Source organism: Cucumis melo, chromosome 11 (assembly GCF_025177605.1).
Source record: "Cucumis melo cultivar AY chromosome 11, USDA_Cmelo_AY_1.0, whole genome shotgun sequence".
NCBI classification, from domain to species: Eukaryota; Viridiplantae; Streptophyta; class Magnoliopsida; order Cucurbitales; family Cucurbitaceae; genus Cucumis; species Cucumis melo.
Window position 1 is genome coordinate 2783720 of NC_066867.1, and position 21393 is coordinate 2805112.

General features: G+C 37.6%; 2 protein-coding genes across 2 annotated transcripts in view; one reads left to right on the forward strand and one right to left on the reverse strand.

Moving 5' to 3' along the window:
- The window catches only part of LOC127144043 (uncharacterized), a 73612-nt gene extending 60699 nt beyond the window's left edge, over positions 1–12913 (reverse strand). The window contains exon 1 of the mRNA XM_051079567.1: positions 11730–12913. Within this exon, the coding sequence (XP_050935524.1) occupies positions 11730–12912 (1183 nt within the window). The 5' untranslated portion in view covers position 12913. The remainder of the gene's footprint in view (positions 1–11729) is intronic.
- LOC103497313 (auxin transporter-like protein 2) lies at positions 5328–19826 on the forward strand. The gene is made up of 9 exons (XM_051079566.1): positions 5328–5556; positions 5644–5832; positions 5970–6056; positions 15391–15416; positions 15529–15712; positions 15920–16017; positions 18029–18236; positions 18984–19241; positions 19338–19826. Exons 1-9 carry the CDS (start codon positions 5374–5376, stop codon positions 19584–19586), a joined length of 1482 nt encoding a protein of 493 aa, XP_050935523.1. The 5' UTR covers positions 5328–5373; the 3' UTR covers positions 19587–19826.
- The last annotated feature ends 1567 nt before the right edge of the window (positions 19827–21393 follow it).

The window sequence follows — 21393 nt, forward strand, 5'->3', positions numbered from 1 at the left end:
GCTAAGATGATTTTCTTTGTCTTGTCGTGCTATTTAAGATCAAGAAGCACATGTTGCTAGGGTGTTGCCGCAAATGTTGTTTTGCTTGTTCTTCGGTTGAAAATTTAGTAGAGTAGTATTGTACTGTTTGACCAGAGAATTTTCTTTGAGTGTGGTGACAAATCTTATGAGTCTTCAACGTGAAGATTGCATTGATTCCAAGATATACTACAATGCTTCATGAAGAGAGTCTAAAGTCGTTTCAAATTGAGAAGGATGTCTCATTCTTAAGGGGGGCCCTTAAGGATCGTTCTTGTGAGAATGAAGTTATCATACATTTAGGGAAAACTTAAGTTTTTCATCACCTAATAATCACATACTTAGGGGAGCTCTAAGTTTTAAAGAGAAGGAGTCTAACATCTAAGGGAAGCCTACGTGTTCATATGAGTTACGATCTACAGTTGTCATTGTAATCTTGATAGCATACAAATAAGAGTACACAAAATTTGTAATCTCGAATTAACTTAATTATATATATTAGTATTAGATTATCTTTCCTAAGCACACTGGATTACCAATTTTTGTGTGTTATTGTTGTTTCTCTTTATGTTGATCATTCACTCTCTTGTCTCTCTATGATTGCTAGGACATGTCATGTGACGTTATAATTTAGTTTAAAAATTGAAAAAGAAAAAGGATGAGGATGGAAATTAAAGAAAGCATAGAAAAGGGAAAAAAGATTTTAATAATTATAATGAAATATTAATGTAGATATAGTGTATGGTTGTATGAGTTCCCCACATATATAAGTTTGGGTATGAATTATTATGAAAGAAAACGTACACGAAAGGGCCATTTAATATTCACTGCATTGCATGCAATAATAATAATAACACACACACACCATCTTTTAATTTATTTTAAATTTATTTAGGGGGTTTTCATTTGATATATTTCATTAATAATCTTAAAGCTAGAAAAGTAAATGTACATTATTCTGAAAAATTTATACATTTCCTTTCATCTTTATATATATATATATATATATATATATATATATATATATATATATATATATTGTCATTGCATGCCCCAAGTCAGACATTTCTCTGCTCCAAATTAAAAACTTAGGCTTTTAAATTTTCAATAATAATTTCATACAACCATACACACCAAACCAATAAACTTTAATTATTTGTACTACATACATATCCACACTATCATCATAATATATACAAAATCTTATATCATATTCTGCCATTTCTTTTGTACTGATAATTGTTCCATTGTATTGTTTCTGATCTGCTTAATTAATTTATATGCAACCTTCACATTTTTATAAGCTTTGTAATTCATGATGTTTCTTGTTTTTTATTTTTCTTTTTAAATTAAAAACCGAAAATGTTTAGTAACTAGTTTTGTTTTTTTTATTATTTTATTTTGTTGTTTCTTGAACAAAAGAAGCTTTGTTTGATAATCATGGTTTTCTTAAAAAGAAAAGAAAATTTTGTAATTAACTTTTTTAGAGCTTAAATATAATTTAGTTATATACCATTTGAAAATAGATAATAATCGATTCTAATAAACCATTGTTCTTTTATTGATTTATTAGTGATATCTAATTAGTATCTATTTATTATCTATTTATGATATTTTGCTATATTTATAAGTATTTTAATTTATTTTACACTATTTGAATATAAGATAAAAATGTATATAAAAAAAGTGAATGTTATAAGAAAAACACCCTTAAATGTATTTTATGCTTTTTGTTTCAATTTTAATTAGTTGGAGCTTTTAAATATAATCAATCAGTAATGTGCACGTAATTTTCTCATTTAAAATATATAAAAGAATTGTTAGGAAAAAAAATTATTTACAAAATATAACAAAATTTTTAAATAAAACGTCCATAATTTTGTAATTAATATAACTTCAATATTTTCCTATTTTTATAATATTTTTTCTTTTTATTTGGATTATTATATAAAAGATTTGTTGCTATTGATATACAATAGCAGTTGTTGGTAGTGTAGAGAAAAGAAAAGTATAGATAGGACAAAAAAGAAAAGGAAAGAAAGAAAGAAAAAACAAATTAAAGCTTTGCATATATATATATATATATATATATATATATATATATATCCATTCATTTTGCCCTAGTCGATCGTTGAAATAAAATTAGGGTATGTTTTGAAGTATCCTTGTTCATAGTTAAAATCACTTTTTGTATTAAACATAACGACTTGAAATCAATTCAATTTAAAATATATGAAAATCAATTTTAATAGTTGGTTACCAAACATGAATTTTATCGTTTAGAATTTTTTTTTTTTTTTCACAAATCACTATTTTCTACTACGTCCACTCTCAAATACATTCTTAATAAATATTGTTGATCTTACACACAAATAAATTTCGTAAAACTTCCACGTGAATGTGTACATTATGCTATAGATACTTTTTTTGAGGTAAAAACTTAAAACTATTTTTAAAGTGTATATTTTCTTCTAACATATATCGACTCTTTTTTTATTTATTATTATTGTTTTTGATATATCTACAGTTCTATGAAGTTTAATATCAACTTAGGGATGAATCAATATTTCCTATATCATATAAAAATAGATGAAACATTAAAAAGAAAAAGAAACAAATGTTAGTAACATGAGTTTAGTAAAGACAATAAACACTTTAAACCATTTAAGCAAATGTGCAAAATATATAATTATTACATTTAAATATATATTTTAAAAATATATTATTTTGATGATGACTCATATCATATAAACTATTAATCACAATTACGATTATATCGTCAATTAATGCATAACTCAATTGACATTTATATGTATGAGTAATCATGGAATCTATGTTGGTTCGGATCCCTTCAAACCTCTGAACTAAAACGAATTTATACTATTGATTTTGTGTTAAAATATCAATTTTTCATTAAACAAAGATACTATTATTACTATTATTGGTTCTTTCATTAATTTTTTCGTAAGTATATATGAACATCGATACTTTATTGATATATTTTCAAAATTTGAACATTTTAATCCATTAAAAGGGTTGTTTACAATTTGTGATGAGAGTTAAGAAGTAGATAGATTCAAGCAAAATATTCTGTTTCTAATTTATATACACACATGCTATAAATTTTGCAACATTACCATTCAATTTGAATATAATGCCCACAGTATCTAAAATCCTTGTACCATTCTTTATGGACAACAAACATATGGGCCCTTGTGACATATAGCATCACACTTCTTAATGCTAACCATTGCCATTTTGTCCTCCATGATTGTTCTATTATATTGTTTACCATCATCATTGATAGATTTTTTTTTTCTCTTTAAACTAGCTAGCTAGATCTTACATGTTAGGCGGTCATTCAATTATCTCACGAGTTTTATAACCCTAGATAAAATTTTGGAAGAGTTTCCCAATCGATTAGGATTTGTATACTAACCAATCGTGGTAATCTTTGTTAAGTATATTTATTTATTTATTTTGCAAAAATTTCAAAAACAAAAACAAAAATTTTTTAACTTTAACTTTTTTTAGTTTTCAAATTTTTTTAAAAAATAATAATAGATAACGAATAAAAAAATTAAAGGTGCAACGTAATTTTATTTTTAAAAACTAAAATAATTACCAAGTAGGAAATAAAGAAATTAAACATCGACCTTTAGGAGATGACGGTATTCGATCTCAAATTAAACCGTTGTAACCCTATCATAATTCAATTGAAAATTCAAACTTTTCCTACATCCATAAAGATGATTATGAACTATTCTCAAAAGATCACTTAAAATTAAAAGAATTTATACTCTAACTATTAATATGGTATTCCGTCACAATTAGACCTACGTTCATAAATTAGAATAAATTAAAGTTAGAATATTATTTTTACCTCATGCTTTGAAATTTGTCTAATTTTGTATATACTTCTAATTATCCAGTTTTAAGTTTATTTTCTCCAAATTAAACTTTATCAAATCAATTAATAATAACAATAATTTTTTTTGAAAAAAATACTTTTTTAATAACAATATTAAATTAAAAATCAAGAATAATATATTTCTCTCTTTTTTTAGAAAGTCGAGAATGATGTTGATTGTGCAAAGGTTTTTTTTTTCTTTAGTATTATTATTATTATTTTTTTTTTAGGTAAGCTGTCCAAAGATTAAATGCTGTGACGTATTACAAGAAAAGAAACGTGAAAAATTACAAATACAAATAACTAATAAATAAAAGCCATTCAAAAAGTTGGTTCATACATAAACTTTATGTACAAAAGTAAAAAAAAAAATGCAGAATTGACTAAAAATTCAAATTTACCACTAAACTAGTCAACAATTTTAATGTTAAGATAGTTTATAATATATATATATATATATATATGATACAACCAAAGCTTAATATATTATTATATTACTTTTTTAAATATGTATATATATCATTATGTTAGTTACTGATAATGTTTTTTCTTACATTAATTATTGTCTCATGTCCTATGTTTTTGTACTATTAAATTAATCATATAGTCCTTTATAAATTCATTATGAGAGCCAACGACATATATTTCTAATACTAATTTCTTAAAAAACATATATGAATTTTTCTACCATCTCTTTTAAGATTTATTTTTTCAACAAATATGAAAGTTGTAAAATTCAAATATCTCATCTCAAAGCAAAGGGAATGATGTTTCAACTACTAGACCATGCTGATATTTAATCATATTTGGAAATATACTAAGGAGAGACAAACTTTTATGTTTCTTCTTAATGTTAACTTATATAAATATAGATTCCATGATAAAATTTGATTGTAGGAACTAGGCTCTATATAGATATATAGCTAGGAAGTGACTTTTAATAGTGGATCCTTACAAGAAGAATCACTATGAAGTCGTATCAAATTTAATTCTAAAAATTGACATCATAAAAGTTATAGAAAAGTTGACTACCTAACAACCCAAAAGCCTATTTACCTTAACATTTAAATCAACAAATATGAAAAGTGTCGTATTTTATGCCTTATAAAGTTAGTTTCCATTCTTCTTAACATAATTATTTTTTGGTATTTCAGATTATATATCTATGTATAAAGATTCATTATTTCCCCTTTTGATCTTATTATTTTTGCAGCAGGTCCCTCTTCATTTTCCTTTTTATTATATTTTTTTGTTTTTAAAGTTGTCGACTTCCCCTTTGATAGCAATGGGGCAAAAAAGGGTATATGTTTCTTTATGTTTGGCAACGTAGCTTTCAGTCTCCTTCTATATAAACACAAGCTACGTCTAGGGAGAAACCCCGTACACATTAAAACAAATCCAACGAACTATCCATTTGAGAGAGAGAGAGACACACACAAGAGAAAATGGAGATAGCGGAGGCAGCTGCGGAGACGACGACGACGATGATGACAACGACAACGGTGATAGTTGAGAAGAATAATAATCATAACAATAATGAGCCAACGGACGCGATGACAAAGCTGTCGAAGCTGTTTTGGCATGGGGGTTCAGTTTATGATGCTTGGTTCAGCTGTGCTTCAAACCAGGTAAATTATTATAAGGACCCTAATTAATTGAATGCTAATTATAGTAATATGGGTTTTTAAATTTGGGTTTCTAATGACGATGAACAGGTTGCTCAAGTTCTTCTTACATTGCCATATTCATTTTCTCAAGTGGGAATGGTTTCTGGAATTGTTCTTCAACTGTTGTATGGATTGATGGGAAGTTGGACAGCTTATCTTATTACTTCACTTTATCTTGAATATAGACTAAGGAAACAGACTCAAAAACCTCATTACTTTACGAATCATGTCATTCAGGTCTCAACACTCTTCTCTTTAAACAGATTCTCCGGAAGTCATTTTCCTCTCCATTTAATAATAATAATATTACAACTTAAGCTTTTAGGCTAAGCGTTAACAAATAGTATAATTTTGTTGTTATGGTGATGATACAGTGGTTTGAGGTTCTAGAGGGGCTACTAGGGAGGCGATGGAGGAACGTGGGACTAGTGTTCAATTGCACGTTTCTGTTATTTGGGTCGGTGATGTAACGACCCAACTCCTTATGCTGAATCGAAGTCATTACTACATATAGAACAAGTGGTTTAAGTCTAAAAATTTTATTAAAAGCATACGGTTCAAGAAATTCATTTATAAAAACATAAACAAGGTAGTCATGCAAAAATGTGTAAACGTTCTGAAATCCTACTCGGGCCCTATCTACATAAAAGATAGTGAAAAATAAAAAAGTACTCAAACTCAAATGCTAAAATCTGAAATAAGAAATAAGCGGAAGCGGTAGTCCCTATGGCCCTCCTCGGTCTCACTTCGGGTCGCTCGCCAGCTTGCCCTTGCCCTTGCCTCGTCCTCTACCTGAAAACATAAAATGGAGAGAATGAGTATAAAAATACTCAGTAAGGGACCCACTACTAGTCCCACTAGGTGCCTGTTAACTTCCTGTTAGAGTCCTGATAACTGGTACCCAATCTCTGGCACGTTCCCGAACACGTGCAATCATGCGCTCCCGTAGGAACGTAACTCTGGTCTTCGGTGCCCGGGGACACCTAGGACAGTCGGGATGCGAGGACCCCGTCGAGTCACTCGAGTCATGTCTATATCATGCTAGACTGGCGTCCCGTCGGACCACACAGTCCTCAATAGGTGGTGATCCCGAAGGACACCCATGCAGGTACGACTCTAACAGAAATCAAGCTAACAGGTACCCTAATTGCAGTAAACATACACATGGCATCAGCATATAACATGTCACATAAATCATTTCTACACTCTCCGTCCCGACATTCGTCGTAACCACAATAGATCTTGCCACACATAACAGGCTATAGCACAACTATATCGTCATTTGCATCATACTAGCGTTTATTTCAGGCATCATACTGTCAAATCCTCAATATGCAACATAGGGCATACACAGTCTCATACTTCAAACATGAAACTAGTAGTAGAATCTCTTACCTGGAGATCTACTTGTCGAGTCCTAACCGCGAGGCAGTACGTTTTCCAAGCGACGAAGTCCTAACTGTTTAATAAGCCAAAATTCGTAAATAGGTCGCCAACGACCAACGGTTCGAGACTCAATTGAATTTAACTTACCCTAGAAGGAGGTTGCAGTGCTCGAGCCCCTACTGAAGAAATCCCGCGCTGCAGTAATTTCTTGGTCCAAGACGTCCCTTGAGGAAAATAATTTAATTTAGACCCAAATTAATTTAACTAACGTCCGAGCATGGAGTCTTACCGGAAGGACCACAATAATTAATTAGCTTACCAAAATATAGGTGGATGGAGCCAATTTAGTCCTGGCGGCTCGGCTGGAAGAAGACAGGACCGGCTCGGCTTGGGCAGACGCGGCTCGGCTCGGTACAGGGATTTCGCGTGCGGCTCGGCTTGCAACAGGGGGAGACGCGGCTCGGCTTGCCACAGGGGAGACGCGGCTCGGCTACGCAAAAGCGCGCGGCGCGGCTTCACACGCGGGCGCGGCTCACGCACGGGTGCACGCGGGCGCGGGTCGGGTTTCCGGAAGGTGGCGCGCGTCGGTTCGGGTCGCGGGGCGGGTCTTCGGTCGGACCCTTGCGCGCGAGGCTTCGGCTTCCGGATTTCGGGCGGCGCGGCGGTTGTTGGTGGTCCGGCTACCGCGGCTTCGCTCGGCGACGGCTACCGACTGGCGTTTCGGCTGCGCTTGCGTCGGATCGGAGCGGCGCGCCTCGGCTGGCTGACGGGTTGGCTGCGGACGCGCGGAGGCGGCTTCGACTCGGCTTCGGCGTGCGAGAGACGGCTGCTCCGACGGACGCTCGGCTGCGCAGATCGGCTTGGACGATTCTCCCGGCGCGGCTGGGAGCTCGGCGACGGCTCGGTTGCGACTGCGGCTCGGCTGCGCTGCTGAACAGAGAAGGGTACTTGGCGGCTCGGGTTCGCGGCGGCGGCGGCGGCGGCGGCGGCGGCGGCGGCGTGCGGCGGCTAGGGTTTCAATAGGAAAATTTTTCCCCCTTTTTCTTTCTTGAAAATTTTCCTCTTCCTCTTTACGCACGAGTCCCAAGGCCTCTTTTTAAAAGAAATAAAAATAATAAAAGAAATCTTTAAAACCCTCTTTCCTCTCTCCTCCAATAACCACCTTTGACCCTTTCCAAGGCCATTTATTTGTTAAGCCAATAATCTATTTCACCCCCTAACTTCAAAATTAATACAAAAAAAAACTTTACTTTAATACTAATAATAAACACACTTTAGTATTAATATTAATGGTCAAAACAAAAGGAAACCGAAATTGTTGGGCGTTACAATCTTCCCTCCTAAAAAAAACTTTCGTCCTCGAAAGTTCTAATCCTCGAACAGCTTGGGGTACTGGGCTCTCATATCCTCTTCTTTCTCCCACGTTGCCTCTTCCACTCCATGGTTTTGCCAAAGGATTTTGACCAGTGGGATTTCTCGACTGCGAAGCTTCTTGACCTCCCTTGCCAGGACCTCGACAGGCTGCTCCTCGTAGCTCAGATTCTCGCTAACCTGCAGTGGCTCGAAGTCCACCACATGTGTTGGGTCTGCGACATATTTCCTCAGCATGGAGATATGGAATACGTCGTGCACTGCAGCAAACGATGGGGGTAGCGCCAAGCGGTAAGCCACGGGGCCAATCCGCTCCAATATCTCGAACGGCCCTACGAAGCGTGGGCTCAGCTTCCCCTTCTTCGCGAACCTCAGAACACCCTTCATGGGTGCAACCTTCAGAAAGACCATATCTCCCACTTCAAACTCGAGGTCCTTACGTCGTACATCAGCGTAACTCTTCTGTCTGCTCTGGGCTGTCAGCATACGAGCTCGGATCTTCTGTATGGCTGCGTTGGTCGTCTGCACTAATTCGGGGCCTAGCATCCTCTGCTCTCCAACCTCGCCCCAGCAGACAGGGGATCTACAGCACTTGCCATACAGAGCCTCGAACGGTGCCATACCGATAGTAGCCTGGTAGCTGTTGTTATAGGCAAACTCCATCAGATGCAGATGGGAGTCCCAACTTCCTGAAAACTCTAGTACGCAGGCTCGCAGCATGTCTTCTAAAATCTGGTTCAATCTCTCTGTCTGACCATCAGTCTGAGGGTGGAATGCCGTGCTGAAGTCCAACCTTGTACCTAATGCAATTTGAAGTCCTTTCCAGAACTTCGATGTGAAACGGGCGTCTCTGTCTGAAATGATGGATACGGGTACTCCATGTAGTCTCACAATCTCTGTCATATATAGCTGCCCCCACTTGCTGGCAGTGTAAGTGGATTTCCCTGGCACGAAATGGGCCGACTTCGTGAGTCTGTCGACCACGACCCAGATCACCGTGTAGCCCCTTAGGGTCTTGGGCAGTCCCGTAATAAAATCCATCGACACACTCTCCCACTTCCACCCTGGCACACTCAAGGGTTGCAACAACCCTGCTGGATGCTGCCTAGGTGCCTTCACCTGCTGGCACACCAAGCATCTACTGACAAAGTCTGCCACATCCCTCTTCATGCCCCTCCACCAATAGACACTCCTTAAGTCCTGGTACATCTTCGTACTCCCAGGGTGCATGGTAAACGGGGAACTGTGAGCCTCAGTCAAAAGCTCCGTCTTAACTGCGCTGTCTTCCGGCACACACAGGCGTCCTTCAAACATAAGGCCATCGTCAGAGGATATGGAGAAGCCTTCACCTTGCTCTGTCTCTACCACGCGACGCTTCTCTGCCAAATAAGGATCATTCAGCTGAGCAGCAATGATCTTTTGCCTCAAGGTTGGCTGAACTGTCAACTGAGCCAACTGTGCGGTAACCTCACCTACTGAGACTGCAATCTCTGCCCTCTCAAAGTCCCTGAGTAAGGGGGTCTGCTTGGTGATTAGCGCTGCTGAATGTGCAACTTTCCTACTTAGCGCATCAGCCACTACATTCGCTTTACCTGGGTGGTATAGGATCTCGCAGTCGTAGTCTTTCACCAACTCAAGCCACCTCCTCTGCCTCATGTTCAACTCCTTCTGGGTGAAGAAGTACTTCAGGCTCTTATGATCGGTGTAAATCTGAATCTTCTCACCGTACAGATAGTGCCTCCATATCTTCAGTGCAAAGACTACAGCTGCCAACTCCAAGTCATGGGTAGGGTAGTTCTGCTCATGGATCTTCAACTGGCGGGAGGCATAAGCAACTACCTTACCCTGCTGCATCAGGACACAACCTAGTCCCTTCTTGGAGGCGTCACTATAGATTACAAAGTTTCCCGAACCATCGGGCACTGTCAGGACCGGTGCAGTCACTAGCTTCTGTTTGAGCTCCTGAAAGCTCCTCTCGCAAGCTGGGCTCCAGACAAAAGGGGTTCCCTTCTTGGTCAACTGGGTCAACGGGCTGGCTATACGTGAGAAGTCTTCCACGAACCTCCTGTAGTAACCTGCCAAGCCCAGAAAACTTCGAATTTCACTAACCGTGGATGGTCGGGTCCAGTTGGTCACCGCTTCAATCTTTGCGGGATCTACTGAAACTCCCTCACTGGAAACCACGTGGCCAAGAAACGTCACCTTCCTTAACCAGAATTCACACTTGGAGAACTTGGCATACAACTTGTTGGCTCGAAGGGTCTCCAAAACTTGGTGTAAGTGCTCCTCGTGCTCAGCCTCAGTTTTTGAGTAAATGAGGATGTCGTCAATGAAGACTATGACGAACGAGTCTAGAAACTCCTTAAACACCCTGTTCATCAGATCCATGAATACTGCAGGAGCGTTAGTCAAGCCGAAAGACATCACAACGAATTCGTAATGTCCGTACCTCGATCGAAAGGCCGTCTTGGGGATGTCACCGTCCCTAATCCTCAACTGGTGATAGCCTGATCGCAGGTCGATCTTGGAGAAGACGGTGGCTCCCTGCAACTGATCGAACAGGTCATCAATCCTGGGCAAGGGGTAGCGGTTCTTGACTGTCACCTTGTTCAGCTCTCGGTAGTCAATACAAAGGCGCATTGACCCATCCTTCTTCTTCACGAACAATACTGGGGCTCCCCAAGGCGACACACTGGGCCGGATGAAGCCTTTGTCCAGCAACTCCTGTAATTGGACCTTCAACTCCTTTAGTTCGGCTGGAGCCATTCTGTAAGGGGCCCTCGAGATTGGGGCAGTGCCCGGCTCTAACTCGATAGCGAAGTCTACTTCTCTGGGAGGCGGAAGTCCTGGAAGTTCGTCTGAAAAAACGTCGGGGTACTCTCTTACCACTGGTTCGGAAGATAGGGAAACTTCCGGCTCTCTCACATCCACTACGCTTGCCAAAATACCCCAAGTACCCTGGCTGAGTAGTTTACTAGCCTTCATGGCTGAGATGACCTTGGGTATACATACCATGCCTGCCCCCCTGAATTTGAAACTAGCCTCGGAGGGAGGGTTGAAGACAACTTCCTTGCCATAACAGTCTATATTTGCATGGTTGGCTGATAGCCAATCCATGCCTAGTATCACATCAAAATCCTGCATGTCTAACACTAGCAAGGTCACGTCTAACATACGATTCGCTATCTCTACCCGACATGCCTTTATTTGTTCTTTGGATAACAGGACCTCCCCAGATGGAGTAGAAACCGACAAAACACTACCCAAAGGCTCTACCTCTAAACCCACATGCTGAACGAAAACGGAGGATATAAACGAGTGGGATGACCCAGAGTCAAATAGCACAAAAGCATAGTGCCCCAAAATTGGGAGCGTACCTGTCACCACAGTGCCAGCTCGCTCGGCCTCCTGCCGGGTAGTGGCGAAAACTCTCCCCTGCTGGGCCGCAGAAGGCTGGGGCGGTGTCGTCTCAAAGGGTTTCCGAGGACACATATCAGCAGTGTGCCCCGGCTGTCTGCACCTAAAGCAGACTCCACTTCCAGCCAAGCAACGACCTCCGTGGACTCTCCCGCAGGTAGTACAAGCGGGTAGCTCTCTCAGAGTCCTCCCGGCTGCTGCAAGCTCCCGTCGGTGTCTCTGGAAGACACCTCCTGACCTCAGTGTTCGCTGCGGTGCTACGTCAGGCTGCGTCTCAACCTTTCTCTTCTGTCCCAAGGCTGACCCTCTGCCGGCAGCCTTAGACGCATCGGCTCTCTCAGGCAGGCTCAAATCCAGTGCTATACGTAGTGCATCAGCATGCGTGGCTGGGCGGAGGGCTCTGACAATGCCCTGAAGGTCTAGCCTGAGTCCTCTAACAAATTTCTCCGTCCTGGCAGCCTCATCTCTTACCATATCGGGAGCAAAGCGGGACAGCATATCGAACTCGGCGTCGTACTGCTCCACCGTCATGTCGCCTTGCTCCAAGTTTAGGAACTCTTGCAGCTTGGCGTGCTTCACATTGGCGGAGAAAAACTTAGCATAGAAGTTCTCCTTGAACTGCTCCCATGTTATTTTGCTTACATCGCCCCCTAGCATTCTCTCCGCGGTCTCCCACCAGGCGGTGCCCCTGTCCTCCAAGAAGAAGACTGCACACTGCACCTTCTGGTCTTCTGGGCACTTCATGTACCGGAAAATAGTCTCTATGGACGTCAACCACATTTGGGCCTTTGTGGGGTTGTCCATGGATCCGTCAAAGGTCTTGGGATTATACTTCCTGAAATCCCGTAAGTGTTTCGCCTCGGCCGACAGTTGAACTGGTACTGGTTGAGCTTCCTCAGGGGCTGGAGGAGCGACGGCCTGAGCCTGAACAGGGGCGGCCTGGTTCTGCTGGGCGGCAAGGAAAGGCGCCAAAGCAGCTTGCAGCATGTCCTGATAACGCTGCTCCATTGCGGCGAGATCCGCCTGGGTGACCGGTGCGTTTGGGTCGACTGCCGGTGCAACAGGTGGCGCCTCCGGCTGGCCACGACCGGCTCCTCTGCCTCCCCTACCACCTCCTCGGCGTGTACCCCTACGTGGCGGCATTCTCCCTAAAATTCACCAACAAACTTTTCACCACAAGAACTTAACACCCTATATCTAGGTCTTAGACTATTCAGGCAAAATTGTAATCTTAACATTAGCAAGGCTTTAGACATACCTGGCGAGTGCCGAAGGACCGTATAGCCATAGGGTGAAGTAAAACCAAACAAAAATGACTTACATCGTAGGTCAGTCTACAGAACCTAAAACACTGTGCTCTGATACCAACTGTAACGACTCAACTCCTTATGCTGAATCGAAGTCATTACTACATATAGAACAAGTGGTTTAAGTCTAAAAATTTTATTAAAAGCATACGGTTCAAGAAATTCATTTATAAAAACATAAACAAGGTAGTCATGCAAAAATGTGTAAACGTTCTGAAATCCTACTCGGGCCCTATCTACATAAAAGATAGTGAAAAATAAAAAAGTACTCAAACTCAAATGCTAAAATCTGAAATAAGAAATAAGCGGAAGCGGTAGTCCCTATGGCCCTCCTCGGTCTCACTTCGGGTCGCTCGCCAGCTTGCCCTTGCCCTTGCCTCGTCCTCTACCTGAAAACATAAAATGGAGAGAATGAGTATAAAAATACTCAGTAAGGGACCCACTACTAGTCCCACTAGGTGCCTGTTAACTTCCTGTTAGAGTCCTGATAACTGGTACCCAATCTCTGGCACGTTCCCGAACACGTGCAATCATGCGCTCCCGTAGGAACGTAACTCTGGTCTTCGGTGCCCGGGGACACCTAGGACAGTCGGGATGCGAGGACCCCGTCGAGTCACTCGAGTCATGTCTATATCATGCTAGACTGGCGTCCCGTCGGACCACACAGTCCTCAATAGGTGGTGATCCCGAAGGACACCCATGCAGGTACGACTCTAACAGAAATCAAGCTAACAGGTACCCTAATTGCAGTAAACATACACATGGCATCAGCATATAACATGTCACATAAATCATTTCTACACTCTCCGTCCCGACATTCGTCGTAACCACAATAGATCTTGCCACACATAACAGGCTATAGCACAACTATATCGTCATTTGCATCATACTAGCGTTTATTTCAGGCATCATACTGTCAAATCCTCAATATGCAACATAGGGCATACACAGTCTCATACTTCAAACATGAAACTAGTAGTAGAATCTCTTACCTGGAGATCTACTTGTCGAGTCCTAACCGCGAGGCAGTACGTTTTCCAAGCGACGAAGTCCTAACTGTTTAATAAGCCAAAATTCGTAAATAGGTCGCCAACGACCAACGGTTCGAGACTCAATTGAATTTAACTTACCCTAGAAGGAGGTTGCAGTGCTCGAGCCCCTACTGAAGAAATCCCGCGCTGCAGTAATTTCTTGGTCCAAGACGTCCCTTGAGGAAAATAATTTAATTTAGACCCAAATTAATTTAACTAACGTCCGAGCATGGAGTCTTACCGGAAGGACCACAATAATTAATTAGCTTACCAAAATATAGGTGGATGGAGCCAATTTAGTCCTGGCGGCTCGGCTGGAAGAAGACAGGACCGGCTCGGCTTGGGCAGACGCGGCTCGGCTCGGTACAGGGATTTCGCGTGCGGCTCGGCTTGCAACAGGGGGAGACGCGGCTCGGCTTGCCACAGGGGAGACGCGGCTCGGCTACGCAAAAGCGCGCGGCGCGGCTTCACACGCGGGCGCGGCTCACGCACGGGTGCACGCGGGCGCGGGTCGGGTTTCCGGAAGGTGGCGCGCGTCGGTTCGGGTCGCGGGGCGGGTCTTCGGTCGGACCCTTGCGCGCGAGGCTTCGGCTTCCGGATTTCGGGCGGCGCGGCGGTTGTTGGTGGTCCGGCTACCGCGGCTTCGCTCGGCGACGGCTACCGACTGGCGTTTCGGCTGCGCTTGCGTCGGATCGGAGCGGCGCGCCTCGGCTGGCTGACGGGTTGGCTGCGGACGCGCGGAGGCGGCTTCGACTCGGCTTCGGCGTGCGAGAGACGGCTGCTCCGACGGACGCTCGGCTGCGCAGATCGGCTTGGACGATTCTCCCGGCGCGGCTGGGAGCTCGGCGACGGCTCGGTTGCGACTGCGGCTCGGCTGCGCTGCTGAACAGAGAAGGGTACTTGGCGGCTCGGGTTCGCGGCGGCGGCGGCGGCGGCGGCGGCGGCGGCGGCGTGCGGCGGCTAGGGTTTCAATAGGAAAATTTTTCCCCCTTTTTCTTTCTTGAAAATTTTCCTCTTCCTCTTTACGCACGAGTCCCAAGGCCTCTTTTTAAAAGAAATAAAAATAATAAAAGAAATCTTTAAAACCCTCTTTCCTCTCTCCTCCAATAACCACCTTTGACCCTTTCCAAGGCCATTTATTTGTTAAGCCAATAATCTATTTCACCCCCTAACTTCAAAATTAATACAAAAAAAAACTTTACTTTAATACTAATAATAAACACACTTTAGTATTAATATTAATGGTCAAAACAAAAGGAAACCGAAATTGTTGGGCGTTACAGGTGATACAACTAATAGCATGTGCGAGGTAAGATGATGAATAGTATGGAAATTAATTAAATGTTACTATATTGATATTATTATCAATTAGTAGTGTGGAGTATAACAATATTTATGTGTATATATATTTTGGTGTGTAGCAACATATATTACATAAATGAGAAGATTGAGAAGAGGACATGGACATACATATTTGGAGCATGCTGTGCAACAACAGTGTTCGTTCCTTCTTTTCACAATTACAGAATTTGGTCTTTTTTGGGTCTTGCAATGACCACTTACACTGCTTGGTATCTTGCCATTGCTTCCTTCCTTCATGGCCAGGTAAATATTGTTAATATATACAAAATATCATAGTTCCTTGACGATGAATCGTGATAGAATACTTACTATTTCAGTAGTATCTATCAGTATGATAACGTATCAAAGAAGATCCTTTTATTTCATAGAAAAATTACTATAATTTACCATATTTGTTAATACATTGAGAAGTTTTGCGATTTAAAATAATGTTCGATGGAACGCGTATAGGTTGAAGGAGTGAAACACTCGGGTCCGACCAAGATGGTCCTATACTTCACGGGGGCCACTAACATTCTGTACACATTTGGGGGACATGCCGTCACTGTGTAAGTAATTAAAACTTATATATTTAGTTATTTATTTTACATTTTTTATTTTTATTTTTATTCTTTTTTTCATTTTTTCACTACTCAAAAAAGTTAAAAAACTTTTTCTTTTACATTTGAAAGAAAATTGTTTACTTGTTTATTTTAAATTATAATCTTAGATTATAGTGTTTGAAAGGTAGATTATTTTAGTTTGAAAAGAAAATAATAAATACTGTAATAAAAAATAAAAAAAAATGAACATAAAATAGTAAACAATGTAATAAATAGTACATAAGATAGAAAATGGGAAGTTTTGAAATAATAAGGTTGACTAAAGTCTAAATAATACTTATCGTAAATGCTTCTCTTGATTTCTAAGTTTCAAAATGTTTAGGGTTTATCATTAAATGTCGAGTTTAAATTTCTTTTTATATAGGTTTTAAAATGTTATATTTTTATATTCTTTTAGTTATAAGTTTAGTTCGTTCATAATCTGTGAAACTTATGAACTAAATGAAATGTTAAAACTTTTACTTAATTTATCTAACGATGAAAATTTTATATACGCCGTTGATATAATAGTAAGTTTTTGGTGAAATATTAAAATTAAGAGTGTAGATTTGGAAGTCTTAAATAGAGAGTATATGAATATAACATTTTGAAATCTATCGAACAAAAATATAATAGCTTGATTGAAAAAAGTTTTTAACTTTGGATTGGAATCTCTCCTTCCTTTGCTCGTTTTATCCTTACACCATCTTCATATATTATCACTAGTATTATATATATTTACCTTAAACGTTCATATTTTTTTTTCATATTATACTTTCAACTTCGGTTCATGTGTTTTTAAAAGTGACCATTTTAGTTTTTTCATTTTTATTTTTACCGATCAAAATGATTACTTTTTTAAAGTTCAAAAACCAAAATGATTCATAGTTAAAAGTATAACAACCAAAATGAATTATAGTTGAAAATATAAGAATTACTAAAATGAACCAAAGTTTGAAGTCAACATAATGTTTATACCTTAAAAATTTTAGTTATAGCAATCAAACTCAAACTTTATATTAATTCTTTAAAACTATTTCTATATACCTAATTATTATTTTTAAAAGTCTTATAGAGTCCAATTAAACCTAAAATAGAAATAAACATGTTTGGGATGGGAAACTCATATTATATTTTTTTTTTTTAATTTTCATATTAAGAATAATTTTATTTGGAATATTTCAAATAGAATGTTGGGTAGACATAGCCATAAAGAGTATTAAAAAGAACTAAGTCTACACGTGAACATTCAATCACTTCTAAAAGGAAAAACTATTAATAGTATGGTTGCATGCATCATATATGACGTCATTCATTTATTACTATATCTTGAGCAACAATTAATAACACATAAAGTATTAAATATGAAAGAACTTTATTGCAAAAACAAAATAAATAAAAAATTGGTGTATTTTAATGTGAAAGGACTTCTCATGATGAATGGTTTTGAAAGCATAGACTCATAGGGTAAAGTACAAAAATGTGAAAATTGAAAATAAATCTATAGTGTCTATTTAGTGCCTTTTTCTTTAAACAAAAAATTAGTTCAAATAATTATTAGTTAATTGTTTAAAATTTGAAAGATTTATTCAAACCACATGCCTAAATGACACTTAAAAGCAAAAATAAATAAATAAATAAATAAATAAATAAATAAATAAATAAAGATATCATTATTTATATAAAATAAAAAAATTAGTAAAAGACTAAAAATCTCTCGTCTAACCATCACCACCTTTTACGCTGCTTCCTAAATTTTTAAAAGCTACCATTAGTTGTAGCTAGCAATAATAACAATTGATATTTCGTTAACAATAATAGCTTCTATGAATGATAACCATGAATGACAAACTTGATATTTAAAAAAATTCAATTGGCTCATTGATATTTATTATTTTTACAAGGATTTTATTCTCGTGATTTGTTCTTTTAAAATGGTTTGTATTTGGTATAATTTTGGAATTTATTGTTATTGTAGAGAAATTATGGATGCAATGTGGAAGCCAGAGAAATTCAAAGGGATATATTTGATGGCTACGGTTTATGTATTGACATTGACACTTCCATCAGCGGCGGCTGTTTATTGGGCATTTGGAGATTTGCTTCTTAATCATTCTAATGCCTTTGCTCTTCTCCCAAAATCTACCTTTAGGGATTTGGCTGTTGTTTTAATGCTCATTCATCAGGTAATTTTTTTCTAACTTTATCCTTTCATCAATTTGTTATATGAGTTTGTAGTTGTGTTTATTTAGTACATGGTCCATTATCAGTTTAATTGAAGTCTATTTTTCTTATCAAACTAACTTTGATCGATTATGCGCGTGATATCAATTTTTCTTAATTTACCATATAATTTTTTTATGAGAAATGAGAATTGTGTTAGAGATGTTTGAAAGAGAGGGTTGCATTTTGAAAAACGAGAAGGAGAAATATGGCAAGTGACATGTATGAATCATCTTAGAGACGAGAGGAACAACAAAGGGAGACATGAAAACATGGGAGGAAAATTGCGAAACCCTAGAAAGACTGGACCTATTTTGTTACTAAGTAATAAATATAATTAGAAACTTTGTAGGAAAAAAAAAAATTTCAAGTTGGTTTTTGGTAAGTGAATTGGTTATTGTCATATGATTTCTAAAATAAATATCGCACGTCCATTTAATATTTTCTGACAACTCTAAATATTTATTTATTTAATTTATATAGAAGGCGACATGATTTGAACCATAAACTTTTAAGTCATCAACGTTGAACTTTTGTTTTCTTGGTGACTCCATTAGTTAACTAACAACATAGACTAATAACAAATTGATCAAATTTCAGAGAAGAATCGAAATTCAACAAGTGAGTTAGTAAAGTTGAATTGTTGGTAGACGTATTGGTTTTACTAATGTGATTTTATATTGGGGTTTGATATTTGTGGGGGCATGCAGTTCATAACATTCGGGTTCGCATGCACACCATTATATTTTGTATGGGAGAAAGCAATAGGGATGCACAAATGCAAGAGCTTATGCAAACGAGCCGCAGCTAGATTGCCCGTCGTCGTTCCCATATGGTTTTTGGCCATTGTTTTTCCTTTCTTCGGCCCCATCAACTCTGCCGTGGGTTCACTCCTCGTTAGCTTCACCGTCTACATCATCCCTGCCCTTGCTCATATGTTCACCTTCAAATCCCCTGCTGCTAGAGAGGTTAGTTTCGTGTGTATCTCTACTTCATTCATCTCTATAAATCTAACTGGTTTTTAAATTGATGGGTTTTGATAAATTTATTCTTTTATGTTGCAGAATGCTGTGGAGCAACCACCTAAATTTGTGGGCAGGTGGGTGGGGACGTATACGATTAATGTGTTTGTAGTGGTGTGGGTCTTGGTTGTAGGGTTTGGGTTTGGTGGGTGGGCGAGTATGACGAACTTCATACGACAGATTGATAATTTTGGCCTCTTTGCCAAGTGTTATCAATGCCCACCTCCTTTGCCTTCGCAGCAACATAACTTCACGGTGGCGCCGCCTCCGCTTCACCACCACCACCACTGACCGTTGTCTTCTTATCGTTTCGTTTTTCTTTTCCCCCTTTTTTGATGATGAGAACAATAGAATGATTAAACGATTATTTTTCGTTTTATGGAAATTTAACAAAATTTGGTAAGAACTATAGTGTAAACTAATGTCTTTTTTTTGGAGTAGTGTGGTTTAAGGAGTTATGACGAAGTTATTTGTAAGAACCGATGATATGATGAAATGATACTGAATTGAATTATATTCCTATTGAAGAAAGATTCCATGAGTGCTATTATAGTGCATGATAATATATCTTTTCAATAATATTGAATTTTTGGTTCAAAAGTTGAAAATAATTATGTAGCCTAGTTTAAATTAATTTTAATAATGATGAAAGAAAACAATAATAGAACTTAATTAATTATATATACTTTTAAATTAATTAATAGACATTAAGTATTTAGTGAAAAATCTAAGTTAAAAGTGTATATTTTGATCAACATATTGATAAATAATTGAAATAAAAAATAAATGATAAAATTATAATAATTTAAAATTTAAACTAAATTAAAGTAAAATTAAACTCAAAATTTTATATCAACGGTATATTATTATTTTATGAAAGCTAAGTATATATACTCCACAATACAATTAAGTACTAATTAATATTATCTTATATAAACCAGGTAAAAAAAAAAAGGAAAGAAAATGTATTCAATCCATGCTTGCATTGACCCGAACATTTGAAGAATTGTCGCAAAATATAGGTAGGCAACTTGGCTTAAACATTCACTGAAATAGAAATTGTTTGCTTTCTAGTTCATATACCTATTATTATATATTCAACTTTTCTAATGTGTGTATATATGTTTCCATGTCAGAAACCAAAAAAGAGTAAGAGAAAGAAAGCAGGAGAAATGGTCAAGGAATGGCATGACATGACACGACGTAACAAAGGTTATAAGATCTAAGAAGAAAACGATTGAACGTTGAAACACTTTGGGATGAAAAATTAAAAAGTAAATAAAAAAGACAGTAAATAAATGTTAGGTTAATTGATAGGAACAACAGTATCTATGATATGATATTATCCACTTTATTATGACTTTGTTTTTCTTTTCTTTTTTTTTTCAGGTTATTTTCTCCTATAAATTCATGATAATAATCTCATTATTAAATTGACCTGAGACTTTATAATATTTTACTGTATTTTATAATTATTTTTAAAAGTTTTATCATTTAAAATAAATTTGTTTTGCTTTATCTCTGAATAATTTAAAAATAAATAATAAATAATTCATTACAGAATAAAAATTTGAACTGATAAAAATTGTGTGACTTTTAAAATAATAACAATAATTTAAGTTAACCTTTTAAAAGAAGAAACATTATTAAAAATAAAAAAATCGACAAAATATTTACATTTTATAAAAAAGATGATATGTAATGTATTTTGTCTTTTGGTGGCTTTTTCCATGTAGCCTAAATAGTTTGTTTTTTTTTTCTATTTAAGAAAAATATTTAAAAATTGTCGAAAGGATGTTTATTATTATTATTTTTTAAGATTATGGCCTTTTAAAAGAATTCTCTATTAAGATTTAGAACAAATTTCAAAAATAATGTTTTTAAAGAGTAATCATAACATTGGGCAGTTAGAAAAGAAAATACACAACTAGGTTTGGTGTACAAACTAGTAAAAAACAAGGTGGTCTTAGTTTTCGAAGGAAGTCATAAATATTTTGACAAGTTTGACCCAATCTTCAGCCATGTGGGCTGCGACTAGTTTAACATAAATTGTGTAACAGGTACACAACTTTCTTAAAACAAAACTAATTCCCTAAAT

Coding starts and splice junctions, on each gene's coding strand:
- LOC103497313 (XM_051079566.1), top strand. CDS start 5,374: ATGGAGATAGCGGAGGCAGCTGCGGAGACGACGACGACGATGATGACA. Junction 5,833..5,969: donor TTACGAATCATGTCATTCAG/GTCTCAACACTC, acceptor GTGATGATACAG/TGGTTTGAGGTTCTAGAGGG. Junction 19,242..19,337: donor AATCCCCTGCTGCTAGAGAG/GTTAGTTTCGTG, acceptor TTTATGTTGCAG/AATGCTGTGGAGCAACCACC.